The sequence below is a fragment of the Chelonoidis abingdonii genome, chromosome 1 (genome assembly GCF_003597395.2).
Source record: "Chelonoidis abingdonii isolate Lonesome George chromosome 1, CheloAbing_2.0, whole genome shotgun sequence".
Taxonomy (NCBI): Eukaryota; Metazoa; Chordata; order Testudines; family Testudinidae; genus Chelonoidis; species Chelonoidis abingdonii.
Genome location: NC_133769.1, coordinates 358425662 through 358450236, shown reverse-complemented (window position 1 = coordinate 358450236; position 24575 = coordinate 358425662). Strand labels below are relative to the sequence as shown.

Sequence of the window (24575 nt, the reverse complement as noted above, 5' to 3'; positions counted from 1 at the left end):
GGCTGCTGACTGGAGCTGATGCACATTCTTTATCTGAAACTCCTTTCAAAATGAAAAATGGCTTTTTTTTTTTTTTTTAAAAAACAAACGTTTTTGATGAATATTTGTTTTAAAGAACTTGGGGCAAAATAAAATGTTTTGCTTTTTCTCAACTTCTTCCCCCTCCCCACCCTGCCTTCATTTGAAAAACAGACATTGGGGGGTGGGGGTAGGGAAGAGATACGGAGATGGATGACAAAGTCCATTTTTTTTTAGTTTAAAAAAAACCAATGTATTTTTTCAGGTTTGGGGAATTTTTGTTGGAAAAAAAAAATCAGACAAATTCATTTGAAATAATTTCCATAAAATACACTATTTTTGATCAGCTCTACCAGTAACTACAGATGTGGAAAGATACACCTCAATCATTTGCTCATGCAATGCAAGGGTGGCTTGAGGCTTTAGCAGATGGCTGCTGTTTCAAAACTTGAAGTGACAAGGTGGAATTATACTTCCTTCTGTACACAGCCAAAAACAAGCTGCTGTCTGATATGGTTAGACAAGCAGGGACTCAGAAATGCCAAACTTCTGCCACCAGCCAGTCAGATCAGGCAGCAGCCTCCCACACTGATTGGCAAGGGGCAATGGAGCCCTGCACCCACTGCAGGATGAAGAATGGGCCCGGAACAATAGCACAACCATACCTAGAGGTCTGGCTCTCTCCAGTTTAAATTTCATCAGCTCTGCTCTTGGTGCAAGGAATTGGGAATAAAGACACTGAAGGGGGTACCAAACAAAATTAATATAGGGTCGCACAGGTCAGCTTGACACAGATCCAGGCATATTCATATAATCTAATAAATAAATAAATATTAATCTTATACTTTGCATTTCTACAGACACCTGCCATCCCAGGCACTCTAAGCACTTGACATACATTAATGAATTAAGCCTCACAACACACCTGTGCATTATCCTTATTTTACAGATGACGAAACCACAGCACATAGAGGTAAAGTGAATTGCTTCAAGCCATACTGCCAGCTTATGGTTGGATCACAAATAGAACTGAGATCTCTTAAGCACTACTCCTCTGCATTTACCACATGACGTGTTATTTTCAATGGAGTTTTGTGTTTCCCTGGTTTTGATTTTCATCAAATCACTATTAAAAAAAATTAAGAAATAAATAAATCAACAAAGCCTCCACATTAGCAATGGCAGCTCAAAACTTTCTGATGGAAGACAGCACACCAGTTTTTAGGCATTAGTTCAAATAACTGTTCCCATGTCTTAGCTAACTGGGACATTTCACAGAGGAATGACACAAAATGTTCCCCAAATTTAGATAAAGTACGTAGCAAAGATCTCATTCAAAACCTGATCATGAGAGGGGCAAAGAACATGACTTTAATGAAAGCTGTTGTGTTGCATCTTTACCCTCTATGTGGGAAAGAATGCACACCCTCCTCAAACTGCAGTGCAACGGCTTTAAAGAGTTTTTTAAAGTGTCTATTTTTCAAACTATGTGTAGTCCCTGTACTCTACCGATTGCATGCACACAAACAGTGCTCAAAAATTACACACAGAGCTGTACTGATATACGAATGGAGACACAGTTGAGGCCCCTTTAAAGTTTGGATCCAAGTACTTAACTCCAGCAGGCTTCAAAACCTACAACATGGAAAACAAATGAATGACAATACTAAAAACCTGGAAAAAAAAAAAAGGGGTTATGGCAACATTCACGAGGTAGTGTTGCCATCACTTCCACTTTCTTTTTCTTAGGGTGCAAGCACTGTTCATCTTTAAAGAAATGCTTGTTGTTTGTTCTGTGATGCAATCGGTTTGTTTTAGGGGAGGTGTGGAAAGCAGCAAGAGAGTTTGCTTTTTGACTTAAATTTACTACACCTTTACCCCGATATAATGCGACCTGATATAAGGTGAACTGGGATATAACATGGCAAAGCAGCGCGCCGGCGGGGGAGAGGGGGGCGCGGCTGCGCACCCTGGTGGATCAAAGCAAGGTCGCTATAATGCGGTTTCACCTATAATGCGGTAAGACTTTTTGGCTCCCGAGGACAGCGTTATATCGGGGTAGAGGTGTGTCAAACAGATTGTTAAGGGTTAATGTCTCTTCTACCTGTAAAGGGTTACAAGCAGGGAACTGGAACAGCTGACCAGAGACCAATCAGGAGACAAGATACTTTTAAACCTGGGTGGAGGGAAGTTTTTGTGTGTGTTCTTCTCTCGGGGGGTCTGAGAGAGACCAGACGTTACTACAGGCTCTCTACGTTTCTGTTCAAATAGTAAGTAAAAACAGGAGGTTTAGGCTTTTTGTTTGTTTTACTCTATTTGCAAGTGTGATCTGGCTGGTTAACTTTTATGTGTGTAGTTGCTGGGAATATTTTGATTTGTATTGGTACTGGGGAAAGTTTCTTTCTGTGTCTGTAAGCTATAGGACCCTGTAATTCAATCCTTGAAGTTACAGAGATAATTTCTTTACTTTCCTTTCTTTATATAAAAGATTTCTTTTTAGAGAACCTGAGTGAGTTTTTTCTCTGGTTAAGGCTGAGGAAGGAAGGGAGGGGGATCTCTTTGTGTTAGATTTACAGAGCGTGAATCTGTACTGCCTCAGGGGAAGAGGGAGGAAAAAACCTGCTCGGTGTGTTTCATGGAGTTTGAAGCACAGGATCTTCTAGGGGAACCCAGGGAGGGGAAGCCTAGGAGTGGCACTAGTGAGGGAAAAGTTTACTTTCCCTGTGTTAAGATCCAGGGGAACTGGGTCTTGGGAGTCCCCAGGGAAGGTTTTGGAGAGATCAGAGTTTATCAAACACTCAGAGTTTTGATTGGTGGCAGCATATCAGATCTAAGCTGGTAATTAAGCTTAGAGGAATTCATGCAGGTACGCAAATTTTGGACCCTAAGGTTCAGATTTGGGAATTATACCTTATGACAAGGTGTACAATCAGTTCCTGAGATACAGCTGGCTCCCTGCAAATCAGGCATTGGTGTTTGGGCTGAGTTTTGAAAGATGGGACCACTTCTGTTCCAGGACTGGTGCATACACACATGCATGTGAAGCTGCCCTGCAAGGCTCTGAGCTGTGGATGAAGTTCTCTGGCTTGTGTCACACAGAAGGCCAGACTTCGCGGTGCCTTCTGGTCTTAAAAATCTATTAATCTGCTACTGCTTAGCAGACGGGTGACAACAGGTGATCAGAGAAAGCGGGTGTTGGGAAAAGGCCTGGGTAGAATTGTGGAAGTCAACGAATGGCTACGCAAGTGGTGTCGGAGAGAAGGCTTTGGATTCTTCAACCATGGGATGGTGTTCCAAGAAGAAGGACTGCTAGGCAGAGACAGGCTCCACCTAACGAAAAGAGGGAAGAGCAATGTGGCCTGCATTGTGCAGGAGGTCAGACTAGATGACCATAATGGTCCCTTCTGACCTTAAGTCTATGAATCTATGAATCTTTGCAAGCAGGCTGGCTAACCTAGTGAGGAGGGCTTTAAACTAGGCTCACCGGGGGAAAGAGACCAAAGGCCTGAGGTAAGTGGGGAAATGAGATACAGGGAGGAAGCACGAGCAGGAGAGCGCAAGAGGGGAGGACTCCTGTCTCAGACTGAGAAAGCGGAACGAACAGTGAGTTATCTTAAATGCCTATACACAAATGCAAGAAGCCTGGGAAGCAAGCAGGGAGAACTGGAAGTCCTGGCACAGTCAAGGAACTATGATGTGATTGGAACAACAGACACTTGGGATAACTCATATGATGCAGGGCTGGCTCCAGGCCCCAGCGCGCCAAGCACGTGCTTGGGGCGGCATGCCACGGAGGGCGCTCTGCTGGTTGCCGAGAGGGCGGCAGGCGGCTCCAGTGGACCTCCCGCAGGCGTGCCTGTGGAAGGTCCGCTGGTCCCACGGCTCCAGTGAGATCCGCAGGCACGCCTGCGGGAGGCCACCGGAGCCGTTGGACCAGTGGACTCCACAGGCATGCCTGCGGGAGGTCCACCGGAACCACGGGACCGGCAAGCGGCAGAGTGCCCCTTGCGTGGTGCTGCCGTGCTTGGGCAGTGAATGGCTAGAGCCAGCCCTGACATGATGAAGTATTGTCATGGATGGAATATAACTGTTCAGGAAGGAAGGCAGGGCAGAAACGGTGGGGGGAGTTGATTGTACGTAGAGGCGAGTATGACTTGCTCAAAGCTCCAGTATGAAACTGCAGAAAAACCTGGAAGATTCTGGATTAAGTAGAGTGTGGAGCAAAGCGGTGATGTTTGTGGTGGAGATCTGCTAATGATTGCAGGTCCTGTTCTCATGGGAGACTTTATCACCTTGGTATCTGCTGGGAGCGCATACACGTGCGGGACACGACAATCCAGGAAGTTCTTGGAAAGTGTAGGGGACAATACTGGTGCAATGCTGGAGGAACAACTAGGGGGAGAGCTCTTCTAGACCTGCTACTCACAAACGGAAGAATTCATAGGAGGGAAGCAAAAGTGGTGGGACCTGGGAGACAGTGGACCATGAGCATGGTCGAGTTCAGGATCCTGACACAAGGAGAAGGGAGGAGCATAATACGGCCCTGGACTTCAGAAAAGCAGGCTTTGATCCCTCAGGAAATGATGGCAGGATCCTGGAGAATAACATGAGGGGGAAAGGAGTCCAAGGAGAGCTGGCTGTATTTTAAAGAAATCCTTATTGAGGTTGACTAGAAAAAACATCCGATGTGTAGAAAGAATATAAATATGGCAGGCAACCAGCTTGTCGTTTACATGCCTTAACAGCTGAACTTCTGTATCTACACAAAAAAGAAGCTATAAGAGTGGAAGATTGGACAAATGACCAGGGAAGAGTATAAAGATAATTGCTCAGGCATGCAGGAGTGAAAATTCAGGAAGGCCAAATGAGCGAGTTGCAGCTAGGCAAGTTAAGAGTAACAGAAGGTGTAGTATGTAGAACAAGAAGAAAGTCAAGGAAAGTGTGAGCCTCTTACTGAAAGAGGAAGACCTAATGTGAGCGGACGTGGAAAAGCTAATGTACTCAATGATTTTTCTGTCTTGAAACAGCATCCGGCACATGCAGCACGACTATGGGGAGGAGGTGCCTGCTGTGAGAAAGATGCTTCAAATTTAGAAAACCACAGCAAGTCTATGGGGGGCCGGATGCTCTGCATCCGAGGGTCTAAAGGAGTTGGTGCATGTTGATTGCAGAGCCATTGGCTTATCTTTGAAAAATTCATGCTGATTGGGGAGGGTCCCAGATGACTGGGAAAAAGGCTACTGTAGTGTCCATCTTTAAAAAAGGAAGGAGCAGATCTGGGGAACTACAGGCCAGTCAGCGTCACCTCAGTTCCTGGAAAATCTGGAGAGAGATCCTCAAGGATCAATTCTGAAGCACTTAGAGGAGAGGAAGTGATCAGGAACGTCAGCATGGATTCACCAAGGCCATTGATGCCTGACTAACCAAATCTTGGCTCTCTATGAGGAGATAACTGGCTCTGTGGATGAGGGAAAGTGGATGTGGATGTGTTATTCTTGACTTTAGCAAGCTTTTGTACAGTCTCACAGTATTCTTGCCGGCAAGTTAGAGGTATGGGCTCGATGAATGAACTATAAGGTGGATAGAAAGCTAGCCTAGATCATCGGCTCAAGGTAGTGATCAACGGCTCAATGTCTAGTTGTCAGCCAGTTTCAAGCAAGTGCCCAAGGGTCATCCTGTGGCCAGTTTTGTTCAATATCTTCATTAATGTCTGGAGGATGGCGTGGACTGCACTCTCAAAGTTTCAGATGACACTAAACTGGGAGGAGGTAGATATCGCTGGAGGGTAGGGTAGGATACAGAGGGACCTAGAGGATTGGCCAAAAGAACCTGATGAGGTCAACAGACAAGTGCAGATCCTGCATTTAGGACAGAAGAATCCCACACTTAGACAGAGAAATCCCATTCACTGTTACCGATAGGAACCAAATAGCTAGGAGTTGCTCAGAAAAGGACATAGGGGTTATAGTGGTGAGAAGCTGGATAATGAGTTGACAGTGTGCCCTTGTGGCCAGAAGGCTACAGCATTTTGGGCCTTAAAGTAGGGGTATTGCCGTAGTCAAGGGATGTGATCATTCCCTTCTATTTGACATTGGTGAGGCCTTATCTGAGTACTGTGTCCAGTTTTTGGGCCACACTACAAGAGGGATGTGGAAAAATTGGAAAGAGTCCAGCGGAGGGCACAAAAGTAATTATGGGGTGAAGCACATGACTTATGAGGAGAGGCTGGGGACTGGGTTGTTTAGTTTCTGGCAGAAGAGAAGAATGAGGGGGGATTTAATAGCTGCTTCAACTATCTGAAAAAGTGGGTTCCAAATTGGGATGGATCTAGCTGTTTCAGTTGGTACCAGATGACAGAACAAGAGAGTAATGGGCTCAGATTGCTAGTGGGGGAGGCTTAGGTTGGATATTAGGAAAAACTTTTTCACTAGGAAGGTGGTGAAGCACTGGAATGGTTCCTAGCGAGGTGTGGAATCTCCTTTCTTAGAGGTTTTTAAGGTCAGGTTTGACAAGCCCTGGCTGGACGATTTTGTTGGGAATTGGTCCTGCTTTGAGACAGGGGGTTGGACTAGATGACTCCTGAGGTCCTTCCAAACCTGATATTCTATGAATTTTCCCTTTACAAAGCGCTTGATTCAGAGATAAATAATGTGACTGACCTTTGACATGACTTTATACTTTGAACTTTATAGAGAGCATCTTTCATCAGAGGAACTTACAATCTATAATCTAGTTACTGCTTGTAATGCGTGTTAAAACCAAGAGGTACTTTATGATTTAATCTGACACTGCTGCATAACAAATCCAGATTTCAACCAGTATCTAGAATCACCGACTGAAAGGTCTTGAGCAGTCATCTAGTCCAGTCCCCTGAACTCATGGCAGGACTAAGTATTATGTAGACCACCTGACAGCTGTTTGTCTAACCTGCTCTTAAAATCTCCAATGATGGAGATTCACTCCTAGGCATTTATTCAGTGCTTAACCACTTTACAGTTAGGAAGTTTTTCACATGTCCAACTCTAACCGTCCCAACTGTTTCAACCCCAGGAGCCCTATTCTTGGCTCAGAGCAAACTATATACCCATTTCTTCTTTTCTTTTGCTCCTCCTCATTTACTTATTTGCTGCTGTTAGCCTGAACTTTAAAACACTTCAACAGTTAACTGATTGTGTTACACCCCAGCCTCCTCCCTCACACTTTTGTTTTTCTGAAGTTTTAAACAGCTCTTAAGATGGTTAAGAGAACTTAGTTTAATAGCATCCTGTGTGGCAGAAATAACTAAACATTGGTTGTGAAACCTCATTTCTGTATTTTTATCTTTATTGCCCCTACTTTTCAGACTAGCTGTCACTCAGCCCATAACCTCTCCAGCGCATCATCAAGGATCTACAACCTATCTAGAGTATGATCCTCACTCTCACAGACCTTGGGGAACAGCCCAGTCCCTGCTTCAGACAGCCCAACCTGAAGCAAATACTCACACACTACACACACATAACAAAACACTAACCCGGAACCATCCTGCAACAACCTGTTGCCAACTCTGTCCGCATATTATTCAAGGGACACCATCATAGGACCTAACTACATCAGCCACACCATCAGGGACTCGTTCACCTGCACATCTACCAATTTGATATATGCCATCATGTGCCAGCAATGCCCCTCTGCCACGTACATTGGCCAAACCGGACAGTCTCTAGGCAAAAGAATAAATGGACACAAATCAGACATCAAGAATTGTAACATCCAAAAACCAGTAGGAGAACACTTCAATCTCCCTGGACACTCAATAACAGACTTAAAAGTGGCCATTCTTCAACATAAAAACTTCAGGAACAAACTTCAATGAAAAACTGACAAACTGGAATTAATTTGCAAATGTGACATCATCAAATTAGGCCTGAATAAAGACTGGGAGTGGCTGGATCACTACAAAAAGTAATTTTCTGTCTGTTGATACTCTCATCTTCTTTCAGAGTACCAGCCATGTTAGTCTCTGTATCCACAAAAAGAATAGGAGTACTTGTGGCACCTTAGAGACTAACAAATTTATTTGAGCGTAAGATTTCATGGGCTACAGCCCACTTCATCGGATGTATCTTCTTGTCAACTGCTGGGAATGGTTCACATCTACCCTGATTGATTTGGCCTTGTTCGCAATGACCCCTGCACTTGGTAGGCAACTCCCATCTTTTCATGTGCTGTATATTATACCTGCCTACTGCATTTTTCACTTCATGCATCTCATGAAGTGGGTTTTAGCCCACAAAAGCTTATGCCCAAATAAATTTGTTAGTCTCTTAAGGAGCCACAAGGGCTCCTTGTTTTTGCTGATACAGACTAACACAGCTACCCCTCTGAAACCTGCCACTTTTCTATTGTTAATCTGTCTGGTTCCCTAATTGTTTCTGTCCGCTGTTTAATACATTTTGCTAGGTGTAAGTTAATTAGGGTAGTGGGATATAATGGGTTAGAGAATTAAGTTATAATATGTTAGGACTGGTTAGTTAAATTTCAGTAAAATGATTGGTTAAGTTAGAGCTGAGACTATTACTATATAAACTGGGGTCAAACAGGAAGTGGGGAGAAGGGAAATTGGAATCATGCTTGCTTAGGTGGGGGAACAGGAACAGGGACACAGGCAAGGCTTTGCAGTGTCAGAGCTGGGAAGGGGGATACACGGTAAATGCTCTGCGGGGTCAGAGCTGGGAACGGAACTGGGGAATAGGCTCTATCGGCGCATAGAGATAAGCCTGACTGGTGTGAAGGGCTTGCCTGGAAACGAACCCCAGTAAACATCACATTGTCTGCACTTTGGCCTTCTGGTCTTTTGCTGCTTGCGTGACAAGAAGCAGGGAAGTGGAAGGGGAAAGAGAAAGCCCTCTAACAATGGAGATTCCACAACCTCCAGTGCTTAATTACCCCTGTCACGCAGGAAGTTTTTCCTAATGTCCAACTTAAACTGCCCTTGTCGCAATTTAAGCCCATTACTTCTTGTCCTACCCTCAGGTTAAGAACAATTTTTCTCCCTCCTCCTTGTAACAACCTTTTATGTACTTGAAAACTTTTATCATGTCCCCTCTTAGTCTTCTCTTCTCCAGACTAAACAAACCCAATTTTTTCAATCTTCCCTCACAGGTCATGTTTTCTAAACCTTTAATCATTTTTGTTGCTCTTTTCTGGACTTTCTCCAATTTGTCCACATTTTTCCCAAAATGTGGCGCCTAGAACTGGACATAATACTCCAGCTGAGGCCTAATCAGCACAGAATAGTGTGGAAGAATTGCTTCTCGTGTCTTGCTTACAACTCTCCTGCTAAAGATCGCAGAATGACGTTGGCTTTTTTCGCAACAGTGTTACACTGTTGACTGATATTTAGCTTGTGGTCCACTATGACTCCCAAATCCCATTCTGCAGTACTCCCTCCTAGGCAGTCATTTCCCATTTTGTATGTGTGTAACTGATTATTACTTCCTAAGTGGAGTACTTTGCATTTGTCCTTATTGAATTTCATCTTATTTTCTTCAGATCATCCCTGCATCAAGCCCAACAGCGTGTGCCTAAACCAGAGGACTTCTCGCCATGTCGACCGTTCACCTAGCACATTTCTTGTACTGACTGTACCCCCAGGGACGTCACCCCAGTTTACAGATGAGTAGAGAGAGGTCAAACAGCTTGTCCAAGCGAGCTGCGAACCTCTGAGCAGGAGTCCCAATTCCCAGGTCCCCTGCTTTAAACACTAAAATCGCACTCTCACCAAATAAAAAAAAGTAATTAAAAATCACTAGAGTAATTACAAACAAGACTGTAGTGTGCAGTAATTGAATTAAAACAGACATGTCATGGCTGCTTTTTATAGCTCCAAGTGTCTGTACCAGTCTAATTAATGGAAGTTAGTTTGCCATCTAATTACCAGAGTCTGTATTACGAGTGTGATTCAGACAAATGTTGCACAAGACACTTCATAAAGAGTTTTGTTTAAAAGGATCCAAGATAAATTAGCCAATTACACCTTACACTTGGTAACTCTTAACAGCAGGGATGCTGAATAGGTACTATACATCATTCATGCATCTGTATCCAAAAGTATTTAAGATTGTATAAGGCAGAGCAATGATATGCCTGAAGAGAATACAGGAGGGAATCTCCTTTCACGTGCTGCATAATTAAGAAGCCATTTAAGCCTCAAATTTCATCATTCTTTAAGGCAGCATTTCCAAACCTTCTGAAAGCTAAGCCTTCTTCAGGAAAATGAAACCAATGGGGTCATCTTTCAGCCCTGCTCTGTGTTTTTAAAGCCTACCCCAAAATGAGTGGTCAGTCCCAGTAAATACCATAGATCCTCCTAGTGTGATACTGCTTCTTTCTTCCATGTTCGGATGAGCAGTGAAATATTGACATTTCAAGTATCACTGACATCTGAGCAGCCAGCAAAAAGAATACGACAGTTCACATCTCAGGGCTATTTTTTCAGGCTCTCAGCAAACTTAGGGAGACAATGTTGCATTGTTACACATCGGTCAAGATTTTTAGATTCTCTGTGCAACTAGAACAGCCAGAGTCTTAACCTTAAAGCTGAGACTCTGGAGAATAACTGAGATGCCGCTCTGCACTCGTCACCGCAGCCAATACTTCACACCTTCTTGGGAGGGCATACCTAACATTCTGGGAAAGGATGCCCTAAAGCGAGCTGCACATAAAATCTCAGAAGTCTCATGTGCTTTAGTAAGGTCTCTGTTTTTAGGATTACAAAGGGACATAATTTGTGAAAAATGCTAGTTAGGTTGCTTAATTATGATGACTATTGTGGCACCACCAAGAAGCCTGTCATTGACCAGTACCTCATTGTGATATGTGCTGTACAAACACAGACTACTATAGTGATGAGGGACAGACACGAACCTGAATAGATGAATGAGTGAAAAAATATCCATGCTTCAGAGAAAGTAACTAGAAGGAAATACATAGGAAATCAGGCAAAAGCTACGGTGAACTATAGCGGGCTGCATACAGTTTTTTTATAGGGCCCCTGCCCCGTGGACCCAATCGGCCCCCTCACCCTTTCTCTGCAAGCCGGCTGCACGATGTGCAGCCGGTTCTGTTCCAGACCGCGCCACGGAAACATCTGTACACGCTCGTGCTCCACACCCTTCACTACCTCACCCTCGCGTCCCGCCCCGATACCAAATGGCGGGACCTCCTGCCACCTCTCGAGGGTGAGCAGCCCCGGTGGGCCAGCTTGTACTCTGCCCTGGTCCCGCGGCCCGCTGGGGATGTCAGTTGGCGGCTCCTTCATGGGGCCGTGAGCACGGGTGTGTACTTGGCGCGGTTCACCCCTGTCCCCGACACCTGCCCTTTCTGTGGCGTGAAGGAGACCTTGGCGCACGTTTACTTGGAGTGCGCCAGGTTGCAGCCCCTGTTCCGGCTCCTCCTGAATATCTTTTTACGTTTCTGGTTGCACTTTTCCCCTCACCTTTTTATCTATGCACTCCCCATCCGTGGCCCCACGAAGTCGCGGGATCTCCTTCTCAACCTCCTCTTGGCCCTGGCCAAACTAGCCATCTACAACACCCGGGAGAGGAGGTTGGCCGACGGGACTTCCTGCGACTGTAGGGCCTATTTCCGTTCCTCCGTCTGTTCACGCATCCGGGCGGAGTTCCTCTGGGCGGCGTCCACTGGCTCCCTTGACGCCTTTGAGGAGCAGTGGGCGTTGTCCGGGGTTCTCTGCTCGGTTTCCCCATCCGGTTCCCTTAGTTTAGCCCTCTGACCTCACTCCTGATCCTGTTTTTTTTCATTCGTTGTCCCCCGGAATCACTTGGTGTTCTAGCCCTGTGGATCCTCCCCTTAGGCTGGGGGGAGGTCCTTTAGAAGTGGGCGGGCTTTCCCGCCCACCCCTGGGATGCCAATAGGCTGCATACAGTTAAGGTCTAGACTAGCCTTCTGTTTAAATACAATCAATAGCCAATTTGAAAATGTTGCTTATAAAGGTTACTTTGCTTTTGCACTGAAAAGCAGGCCATTCCTGTGGGATCAGACTGAGTGAGTAGGGAGCGGTGAACATCATCTCAGCCTTTCTCCGGGAGTAAAAGCAGTTCCTGCAGAGTCTTCTTTTTTAAACCAAGTTTCTAGATACTATGGCAGCAAAAGCTAAATACAGTTCCATCTCTATGCAAGACCTTGTGGGTCACTAAAGAATTTGCAATGAGGCACAGGGAAGAAAGAGAAATATCTAAAACTGTTCCCAAAGGCTATTTACCAACCAACTGTCTGCTCATCCCTATGGCTCTATGCTTGGGAAGAGCAGCTAAGGAACCTCTGCTTTTACCCACTCAACCCAACCACACTCTTCCATCTTCTCAGTAAGCTCTCTTCAATGCTCTTCGTAAGCCGCTTTCCTGTTTCTTTCTGCTCCCTTTGGATGGTATGTGAACCCAGAGCTATTTCCTGTCTCCCATCCTTGTTTTGCTCCATCCCTGCTACTAACAGACTTCTGAACATATCTGCCCACTCCTGTTTCCAAAGAAAGCCAGAGCAGGACCTGGCTACACGGGGAAGATGGAACAGGGTTTTCCCCAAAAATCCTTAGGAACCAGGATAAAGCTTTTGGTTTAAAGGTCAATGTATGTCCCCATCCTCATCTATGGTCATGAACTTTCGGTAATGACCGAAAGGACGAAATTGAGAGTACAAGAAATTTGGTTTCTCTGCAGGGTGGGTGGGCTTACTCTCCAAGATAGGGTGAGGGGCTTGGCTATTCGGGAGAACCTTGGAGTAGAGCTGCTACTCCTCTGGATTGAGAGGAGCTAGTTGAGGTGGGATGCCCGCTGGGAGGCATCCCACCTGATAAAGATGCCTGCTGGGAGGCCTCCTTTGGAACTCTACTGAACACGTCCTACTGTGAGGAGGCCCCGAGGCTGACCCAGCACATGCTGGAGGGATTATATCTCCCTGCTGGCCTGGGAATGCTGGGGAATCCCCCAGAACGAGCTGACACCTGTTGTGGAGAAAAGAGGGGTCTAGTCCTCCCTACTCTCCATGCTGCCGCCACCGTGACATTCACCAAGAAAAGCAGCATAAAGAAAAAAGAAAGAAGCAGCTTCTGTACCAGATGACTGGAAGGAAGCTAATGTCAGGCCAATTTATAAAAAGGGCTCAATAGGAGATGCTGGCAATTATAGGCTGGTGAGCCTAACCTCAGTACCGGGTTAACTGGCTGAAACTATAATAAGGAACAGAATTATCCAGCACATAAATGGACATGGTTTGTTGGGGAAGCGTCAACATGTTTTTTGTAAAGGGAAACCATGCCTCACCAATCCATTAGAATTCTTTGAGGCAGTCAACAACATGTGGATAAGGGTGATCCAGTTGTTATAGCGTACTTGGATTTTCAGAAAGCCGCTGAGAAATTCCATCACCAAAGACTCTTATGGAAAGAAAGCAGCCATGGAGTAAGAGGAAAGGTCCTCTCATGAATCAGTAACTGGTTGAAAGATAGGAAACAAAGGTTAGGAATAAACAGTCACAATGGAGAGAGATGAACAGCAGGGTCTCCCCAAGGATCTGTACTGGGAACTGTGCTGTTCAACATATTCATTAACAGTCTGGAAAAGGGGATGAAAAGTAAAGTGGCAGAGTTTGCAGATAACTATCTTGAATAATTCTGTAAGTCCAAAGCAGATTGCTTGGAGTTACAAAGGGATCTCACAAAACTAGGCGACTAGGCAACAAAATGACAGATGAAATCCAGCACTGATAAGTGCAAAATAATGCACAATGGGAAAAATAATCCCAACTCAATAAATACCATGATGGGTTATACATTAGCTGTTCTCACGCAATAAAGAGATCTTGGAGTCACTGTGGACAGTTCTCTGAAAACTTTCACTCAATGCTCAGCAGCAATCAAAAAGGCTAATAGTAAGTTAGGAACTACTAGGAAAAATATAGATAATGAGACTGAAAATATCAGAATGCCACTACATAAATCCATGGTGAGCCCACATCTTGAATACTGTGTCCAGTTCTGGTCATCCCACCTCAAAAAAGGATATAGTGGAACTGGAAAAGATTCAGAGAAGGACAAGAAAGATGATCAAGGGTATGGAACGGCTTCCCTACATGGAGCCACTAAAAAGATTAGGGTTGCTCAGCTGAGAAAAGAACGAAGGGGCATATGATAAAGGTCTATAAAATCATGAATTGTATGAAAAAAATGAATAGAGAAGTGTTGTTTTCCCTTATACACTATACAAAAACCAGGGGTCATCCAATGAAATTAATAGGCAGCAAGAGGAAGTAATTTCTCACACAATGCACAATTAACCTGTGGAATTCATTGCCATGGGATGTTGTGATGGCCAAAAGTATAATTGGGTTGAAAAAAGAACTAGATAAGCTAGATGGAGGATAAGTCTATCAATGGCTATTAGTCAAGATGGTCAGGGATTCCACCCCACGCTTGGAGCAACCCTAAACCTCTGACTTCCAGAAGCAGAAGATGAGTGGGTCACTCCTTAATTGCCCTGTTCTGTACACCAACCCCAAAGCTCTGGCATAGGCCACTGACGCAGACAGGATACTGGGCAAGATGGACCATGGTCTGACACAGTATGGTAGCTCTTATGTTACAGTTAATATCTCAATGAAACTATGATGTACACCACTACCCCGATATAACGTGACCTGATATAACACGAATTCGGATATAACTCAGTAAAGCAGTGCTCCGGAGGGGTGGGGCTGCGCACTCCGGCGGATCAAAGCAAGTTCGATATAACGCAGTTTCACCTATAACACGGTAAGATTTTTTGGCTCCCGAGGACAGCGTTATATTGGGGTAGAGGTGTATCTCCATGACTGATATTTTTGAGCCCACAGGGACTTCTCACTTGGTCTGTTTTTGAAGATTGAGCTATTTAATAGCATTTCGGTTATAAACCTCAGAAATATGTTGTGCCTAACCAAAAAAAAATAATAAGAGGAGCAGGTTCACAGAACAGCTATAGATCATCAAGGATAAATATAGCTCATCTAAATTTAGTTGGCATTTGGTCTATTTAAAATGCCTGGAAAAACAACATGTTATTGCAGAATAAAGCATGAAGCTATAACATACTGTACTACAGTATGTGAGACAAGGTCCCACATTTTTTTCCTTTTTAGATAATGAGGAACATCTGAATGATGCCACTGGAGTAATATTTAGAAGAAAAGACCCAGTATTTGTTCAATTAGTTTTCTGTCTAGTCCCAGAGTAGGCTATGTGCTATTCTGAGAAAAGAGACTAATTTAATGGAGAAGTTATTAAGTTAAAATACTGTTTCATCCTTATTTGATTTATAGGAATATGTCCTCCAATAGAGGTCATTGGGCATGGATGTAATTTCATCACACACACAAATAAAACCCACCTTTTTTGAGAGGTGCAGAAAGACACCTCCCCTCTACAAATAACCAGCCTTCTCTCAACTCTCTCATCAGCTCCCTGGAGGATACAATAGCCTTAGGCTGTCAATAAGCTCCACTTCTATCAGAACAGTAGGGGCAGCTAGTCAGAGAGCAAGTCAAGGACACCCCGCCAAGCATATCCACTCTCGGGAAAACTTAGCGTAAGCACCTCAGCTGACTGTAGCCACTTTGGTGTGCTGTTAAAGCTCAAGCCAGAGAGAAGTAAAACTTCCACAGCACCTTATATCCTCGATCTAAGGGTGAAATCTTGGCCCTATTGCAGTGATGGGGAGTTCTGCAATTGATTTCACCGAGATCAGGATTTCACCCTTAGCGTTCAATGGATATATGATACTATACAAGTCTGACTTCTCTCTGGCCTGGACTCTATCAGAGGAAGATTGTTTACTGACAGTCAATTAGTTTTGCAACAGCAGCATGAAGTAGGTTATTATACCCAGTTCTTCAATGGGCAAACTGAAGCAAGAGTGCCTCTTGCCCAGGGTCACAAAGCAAATATGCACTAGAGGCCACACTAGCACCCAAGTCTCCCCATCCTGTTCTCTAACTCAGAGATTTCAAACACCGGCCTTGTGGGCTACATCCAGCCTGTGTGATGTATTTCTGAGGATGCCACTGAACATTCAATTCTTCAGAACCAGTGTTTATTAAAAACCAAAGTTTCTCTCCCCATGGTTACGAAGATAATCTTCCGAATGCGCACTGCGTGGTAAGCTGACACACTGCTGTCTTTCTGAGGCCTGCTAAATGCTCAGTTTTTATACCAATTTTGTTCAATCAGGAGAAGCACAGACTTAATCAGTGCAAAGTAGCTATAGTGAGGGCTTGTCTTTGTTACCGGCGTAAGTCGACCTAAGTTACACTACTTCAGTTACATGAATAATGGAGCTGGGGTCAATGTAGCTTAGATTGACTTACCCTGGTATCGAGACACTCTCCAGGCGACTTCACTACTCAAGCTCCCCAAGAAGAGTAAGATGGGCCAACCGGAGAGCACTTTGCTGTCAATTTAGTGGGTCTTCACTAAACCTGCTAAATTGACACCCACTGCATCGATTGCAGCAGCGTTTCCGGGTAGTGAAGATAAGCCCTGAGAGAAATATCTTTGTGTCGACAGAATGACACCAACAGGTGGGGAGAGGGACCCACTGGTTTAATCTAACAATTAACTTAAATCATTGTGAAAGCTTAGTGTAGACCAGACCCAAGCATGCAGAGAGACTGAAACAGTGGCACTGATAGGTGTGAATTCTCACATCCCCTAAATCTCAGGGGGTGTTAACACTGAAGGCTAATGACAACACTGCAATATTATCAACTATTCAATTGCTGATTACTTTCACAGCTGAAAAAGGGGAGGTGTTGGGAGCGAAAGTATGGTTAGCACGGGGAGTTCTGCAGGGAAGGAGATGCAGAGGGAAGAAGAGAGGAAACACACAAATACAGGGAAAAGGGATGGAAACAGAGAAAGGAGGATGGGGAAGTAAGAGAAACAAAGAACAGGAACAGCACTGGCCTAAAGGGAAGCAGATTTCCCCATTGAGCGATGCTGGATATGATAATAAGGTCCTGGACAAATAACAGATAATGACGACAACTAAGTTATTACACAAAAGTCATGTCTCAGCCTGGATCTCTGTGCCAACCTCTCATTGACTTTCTTCCAGAAGGGGTGGAGGAGTGCATGTATCTTAAATTTACACCCCAACTCATTCTCCAGAATTCAAATGGAATCCAGCTTTCTCCAAGCAGTGATTTGGACTCTCCAGCACTGACCACAAAACGTTGCCCAACTGGGTGTTTGGCAAGCACATGGACGGTGGAACATGTGAAACAAAGCCTACTGGACAGAAGCTCTGACCGAGTTTTATGAGACTCCATTAGATCAAGAGAAAAGATTTCCATACCCAGCCATCACTTCCAGATGGAGTTGTCCAGAGACCGTCAGGAAGGCAGGAACATTGAAGAAATGGGAGTTTTCCCCAGGTTCCTGTACTTTATCTGATGTCTGTAAGTCAAGAACAGACAACATGCCAGACTATTAATCGACAATTAAGGACCATGGCTCCTAATTTATCACTCATGCCCCTTCTCTGAAAATTACAGGTGCTTCAATCCAAATGAAAAAAAAAACCCCCCACAAAACAAGGTCCCATGCTTCCAGGAGTAAAGCCATATACCAGGGGCTTGTCTACACCAGGAGCATTGTCTAATTGGTTTTAAAAGTAGTTCAAGGTAAGTCCATTTCAAAATCAGTTTGGGGCCTTTTCTAACTTGGCAATTACCTCCTATTTCAGCATAGCTGCACCACGCAAACCCCTAATGTAGACAGGGAAAGCCATGATTTGCATGAGAACCTGGGGCTAATCTCCAGTCTAGACAGGGCCTCAGGGTGATTTTAGATGGTATCACCTGTTGTCATTGAAGTAGTCTACAGAACATCTGTGGGGGGGGGGGGGGGGGAGAGAGACACCAACTCCAAAGTTGAAAATATACCAAAAAGAGATTCTTAATTGGCTCTTGAGGATCATTTAGACTAGAGGTGGGCAAACTTTTTGGCCCAAGGGTCACATCTGGGTATGGAAATTGTATGGCGGGTCATGAATGCTCACGAAATTGGATTGGGGTGCGGGAAGGGGTGAAGGCTCCAGCTGGGTGTGCGGGGTCTGGGGTGGGGCTGGGGAGTTGGAAATACAGAAGGGTGCTCTGAGCTGGGACCGAGGGGTTTGGAGGGGGATCAGGACTGGGAAAGGAGGTTGGGGCATGGGAGGGGGTCAGGGGTGCAGGCTCTGGAGAGCACTTACCTCAACCAGCTCCCAGAAGCAGCGGCATGTCCCCCCCGATGGCTCCTACGTGGAGGCATGGCCAGACAGTTCTGCACACTGCCCCATCCACAGGTGCTGTCCCTGCAGCTCCCATTGGCCACAGTTCCCGGCCAATGGAAGCTACAGGGGGCTCATTTGGGCAGAGGCAGTGTGCAGAGCCCCCTGGGCTGCCCCTACACATAGGAACCAGAGGGAGAACATGCTGCTGCTTCCAGGAACTGCACAGAGTGGGGCAAGCCCCCGATCCTGCTTCCCAGCAGCCCTCGGGCAGTAGTTTGCCCACCCCAATTCAGACAGTAGTGGCATGTCCATGTATTGAAGCCATTAACTTGTTATAAATTGCATATATGGGAAAGTGGAGAGGGACACATGATTTATGGGTGCCTGCCTAGGTTCCTTGTAAGCTGCGTGGCTGTGCAGCTGAGCAGCAAATTATGTAGGGCCATGCAGGTCCCCTGGCCCGGCCTGGCCCAACGGGGGAGAGGTGCCCCTCTCCCAGCCCAGCCGGAGATGCCATGGCTGGGGAAAGGCGCCCCTCCGCCTGCCCAACCCAGCCAGGTCGAGGAGCCCTTCCCCCAGCCCAGCCCTGCCAGAGCTGCCGGGGAAAGGAGCCCTTCTCCCAGCCTGGCCCAGCCCAGCCAGATCTGCCATGGCGGGGAGAGGCACTCCTTCCCCCCAGCCCAGGTGCTGCTGCGGGAAGAGCGAGCTGGGGTAGTCCTCTCTCTCCACCATAGCCCTGGGAAAGCCTGCATCCCAAACCCCTCATCCCTGGCCCCACCCCAGAGCCCACATCCTCCCCGCACCCCAACCCTCTGCCCTAGCCCTGAGCACTGCCCACATCCCAATCCCCTCATCCCCAGCTGGAGTCCTCACCCCAACCTTCTGCCCCAGCTCTGAACCCCTTGGCCCTACCCCGCCACATGAATTTTGTTGTTCACCAACATGGAGTTGATGTGTCACACATCACCTCCATATTGGTGCACATAAAATTAATTCTGCACATGGGTGGGAAAAAGTAGAGGGAACACTGGACTGCCTGTTTATATAAACCATGAAACATGGTTTATAACAAATACACGTTCCTATTCCCAACCCCCCACCCCAGCAACAGAATGAACGGCATTATAAAAAATTTTCTGTAAGACAACAGTGTGTTCAGCTATTAGAAAAGTACCCAGAAAACTATGCCCCTCACAATCCTGCACGTGTCTAAATACTTACATGAACAGTCCCATCAAAATCAATGGGACTAGTCAGATGAGTCGATTTATGCACGTGCTTAAGCGTTTACAGGATTGGTGCATTATAAGCACATGACTAGGCTAAATTTTGGTAGAGGCCTGGTTTCCGCTGACATCAATGGTAGAATACATATCAAGCGCAGGATATGGCCCTTAATACTTTGTTGCATACCTAAGGTTATTAGATGGCTCTGAAATAATTTACTAATGTAGTAATAGAAAGCAAAAAGACAGACAAGGGAAAAAAGCCATCGAGTGCAGCAGAAAGGAGCTAGGGAGGAAGGTCTTGTGAATAATGCACTGCACTGGGACTCAGGAGAACTGGGTCTAGTTCCCTGGCTCTGCCAAAGATGCCTGGCATGAGCTTGGATGAGTCACAATCTCTCTGTGCCTCAGTCTCTCATTTGTGCAATGGGAAGAAGAGCACTTCCTTTGACTTGTAAGACCAAGTTCTTCAGGACACAGACCATCTCTTACTAGGTTTCCAGTCCTGGGTGGGGCCTTGATTGTTGCTGCTGCCTCCAAAGCATTACTGTAATGCAAATAGCAATAATAAAGAAATTGATTTTGTAATAGATGTGGGGGATGCACATTTATATGCCACTGTGGGGCCCTTGGAGAAAGCTAAAAATATTCAGTTCTTCAGTTATACAGACCTGTAGGACTAGAAGTGGGTTAGCAACTCTGAATTTTGCTTGTAGTGTATGTAAATGGTCATGTAATTTAAGTGTAAGTTATTGCAAGAGAGCATAACTTACATTGAGAGGAAATCAAAAGGCAGGGTTATAGTAGGAAGGGCAACCGAAGAGTATAACAAGGTACAACGTAAAGCACAGAGAGGGAGTGCCTCTACTCAACCCATTTCACAGATGAGGAAACAGACACAGAGGTGGAAGCCTGAATTTTCAGTGGTAACCTAATTTCAGGAGCTCAGACTGGGACACTTAGGTCCTGAATTTCAGAGGAGCTGAGCGCACACAGCTAACTGGAGCTGTAAATGTTCAGAACCTTAGGGGGTGGGGAGTGGAAATCAGTTCCTAAGTTTTTAAGAAATGGAGGCATCCAAAATAAAGGCTTTGAATGACTTGAAAAGCTATACAGGACAACAAACCCAGACTGTCCAATCCAGTCCTGAACTTTAAGCACAAGTTCATTCTTCTCCACAGAGATCATGCAAAATAAAATCTTTAAGAATTTCTACCATTAGAATATCTTTGGTTTCACACATCACTGCCATAAAGGCTCAATTTTAAGTCTGATAAGGAAGTGGGGGTGGGTATTTTCCATCTAAGACAGGTGCCTAAAGTTTATTAAAAAATTTTTAATCAATGCTATTTTCCTTTCACAGGGGAATGAACTTGATTCTATCAGAAAAAGCACTACGGTAATGAGAAAAAAAGAAAACGGAATATTCTATCGAGTCTTCATTGTTATTCTATGATTGGAATATGGAGATAATACAGGCACAGAGCCACAAATGACCTTTTCTTCCAGCTCTTGCGTATCTTTTCAGGTCATTGGACAATGTGCACACAAAGAAACATCCTGGAACATTTAGCTGGGCACAGACAACAATTTTATTGGGGGAGGGCTTAGAGTTACAAAGAAAAGAAAAGCTGTTGGATATTGCTTTAATAAGTAGTTTTGTACCATGATTACATACGTCCACCTTTAATAAAAGGAGAAATTATAATGGTTTCAAACTCAGTATTTTTTTTATTAATGTAATCCCTAATTTTTTTTTAATTTTATTTTGGGGGGGGGGGGCTGCGCCCATGTAAAAAAATCAAGGTTTCTTATTAAAGGTTCTTAGTTAAGATCTTCTCCCTCTACCCCCTTCCTCAAGTTTACTCACTAGATTTCTTCATTTATTTTTTCTCCTTCCTGATGAAGGCAGATGGTTTCCTCTCCTGTTGCTGAAGTTTATTTCATTCTAATGTACAATATTCCTTCTCCAACGTATCTTTAGGATGAGGCACAGAAGCTCCAAGTGCTTGTGGTCATTAATGATTCTCGAGCACTTTTCACAAGATACGGGTGCTCTTGCTAAATTCCCTCTTGGGTGGTTACATTCTGTTCTACTTCAAATTTCTCCTGTAGCTGGCCATGGTGCTCTACACTTCCTGGACTAAACAGCTTTGTACTGTCGCTGTGCACCATGCAACACCTCGCAAGTTTCATCCTAGCAGTGACCACACTTGGGTTAAAAAGAGAAGCAAGCCCCATGGAAGTAGTCTGAGATCAGTTTGTGAAATAACTGGTGATTCTGAGGCACTGAAGTTGCTGTGTAAACATAAGGTATCCCCCTGCACTGAGGCAGGATTAAGTATATCTAGACCATCCCTGTCAGATATTTGTCTTAAAAACCCCCATTGACAGGGATTCCTCAGTCTCCCTAGGTAACTTGTTCCAGTGCTTAACTGGAACAAGTTAGAAATATTAGTTAGAAATATTTTCTTCATATCTAATCTAAATCTCTTTTTGCTGAAACTAACCCAAGTACTTCTTGTACTTCCCTCGAGGGACATGGTAAACCATTGATCACTATCCTCTTTATAAAAAAGTTTGTACATATTTGAAGACTTATGTCCTCTCACCGGCTTCTCTTCTCTAAACATTTCCATTTCTTTCCCCCTTTATGCATAGGTCACATTTACTAATTCTCTTATTTTTGTTGCTTTCCTCTGACTCTCCAATTTGTCCACATCTTTCTTACAATACTCCAGCAGAGGCCTCACCAGTGCCAAGTAGAGCACGACAGTTACCTCTTGGGTCTTATATATGACGCTCCTCTTAACACACCCCATTTGCTCTTTTTGCGACAGCATCACATTGTTGACTCATGTTCTATCTGTGATCCACTATAACCCACACATCCTTTTCTGCAGTACTGCTGCCAAGCCAATTATTCCCCATTTCAAATTTTTGCATTTGATTTTTCCTTTAAGTATAGAACTTTGCACTTGTCTTTACTGAATTTCATCTTATGCAATTCACATCAAATTCTCCAATTTATCAAGATCATTTTGAATTCTAATGCTGTCTTCCAGAGTGTTTGCAACTGCTTCCAGCTTGATATCACCTGCAAATTTTATAAGTGTACTCTCTACTCCACGACCCAAGTAGTTAATGAAAATACTGAGCAGTTCCAGACCCTGCAAAGCCCCACTTAATATATCCTCCTAGCTTGACAGAGAACCACTGATAACTACTCTGAGTATGGTTTTTTAACGAGTTGTGCACCCACCTGACAGTAATTTCATCTAGGCCATATTTCCCTAGTTTGCTTATGAGAATTCCACGGGGAACTGTGTTAAAAGCCTTACTAAATGAGCTGACACATTACAAATAGATAGATTTTAAAATAAAATATTCAGAAGTGTTCCTCCATCACATCATACCTGCCAACACCTGAGTTCAGCTGTTTTCCTTTCCTTTTTTAAAAAAAAAAAAAACTCACTTATAAACTCTGACAAAGGAAATACAAAAACCTGAACTCAAAACCTAAGGTGACCAGATGTCCCAATTTTATATGGGTAGTTCCAATTTTTGGGTCTTTTTCCTATATAGGCTCCTATTACTTCCCATCCCAATTTTTCACACTTGCTGTCTGGTCACCCTATCAGAACCAGACAGCTAAGTGCAGGAGGAACAGATTCTGAACTCAGGGGAGACAGCATGGTCTGCAGCAATGTGCAAAGGGGAGGAAGACAGGACACCTGGGTGTTAAAAGCTGGGCACCTAAATAAATGGCCTGCTTTTCAAAGGACCTGAGCAACCACAGTTCCCAGTGCCTTCAAAGGGTGCTCTGGGGGCACATTTCTGAAAACAAAAAAGTCAGACCACTTATCTGGGTGTAGGTTCAGATGCCTAAGATATCCAGCTCTCAAAATTTAGGTCCCTGCATCTATTCCCAGCTCTGCCAAGGACCTGTCATGTGATCTGTCACTGCCTCATTTCCCAGCTTGTAAAACAGAAGGACCTCATGGGCGTTGCTAGGTTGAGCTCATTCAGGGTTCTAGTCCCTTTGAGCTTCTTCAAGATGCCATTTTTCTTACTAGCTTGGAACCTATTTTTTTTTTTTTTTTTTTTTTTTAAAAGCTCTGCTGTTTCACCTCCAATCCACACGGTAGGACCTGTATTCTTAGATCACAGGACAGTTACCTCCATACGGCCGTGTTTTCGTTATTGCCATATTAAACTAGCCAGATTCTCAGCAGGTTGTAAATCTGCACTGCTTCATTGAAATCCAGAGCTATGAATATTCACATCAACTGAGGTCTGCACCTTCATTTCTAGACGGTTGCCAATTCCAAGCAAAACCAGGTTCATGATATTTTCTCAGGCAAAACCAACATTTACACTCAGATACAAATACAAAAAAAAAAACACTGGGCCTTTCCTTTTTTAAAAACTTCTCCCCCAAACTTGGCGTCTCAGGATACTTGGCATGGGTAGATATAAGAAATCAAACAGGTGAAACGCTGTAGATCACCCATAAGTTATTCAATTATTCCTAACGGACAAAAACTCATTATTTAGTGGTGTTTATATTTGTTTTTTCCGTTCTCTTTTATGGTATTTAGAGATAAGTAAGCAAGAAAAGCCCAACTTTAAATTGGCCCCAACTATAAACCTGGGATATTGCCAAAAATGTGACTTACACACGATAATTGGCTTTTCACCGCAATTCTGGGAAAGTCAAGTTCTGCTGAGCATGGGGGCTGGACAGTTCGGGGACCCTGGCACATACGGCAGCCCTAGGGTCCTGCTTTTCAGCCCGGATGGCCAACAGCGAAAATCACGAAAAGGCATAAATGGATTACTTTTATGCTTGATAAGAAGAATCCATTATTATCTTTTCTTGGCAATTTTCCCTTCCTGGTTCCGACCACACATTTCTTTTTTTTTTTTTTGGGCACAATCATTTTCCACAATTAAGGCCAGGTTCCCTTATATATTAATCCTTTTCGCAGATATGAAGATAAAACGTCCCTCGATATAAACGCCACCC

General features: G+C 44.5%; 1 protein-coding gene across 2 annotated transcripts in view; it reads right to left on the bottom strand.

Moving 5' to 3' along the window:
* Positions 1 to 24575, bottom strand: part of NARS2 (asparaginyl-tRNA synthetase 2, mitochondrial) — an 80191-nt gene that overhangs the window by 36424 nt on the left and 19192 nt on the right. For both annotated transcript variants that reach the window (XM_032775724.2, XM_075061791.1), the window contains exon 6: positions 17403 to 17503. In XM_032775724.2, coding sequence (XP_032631615.1) covers positions 17403 to 17503 — 101 coding nt within the window. The remainder of the gene's footprint in view (positions 1 to 17402; positions 17504 to 24575) is intronic.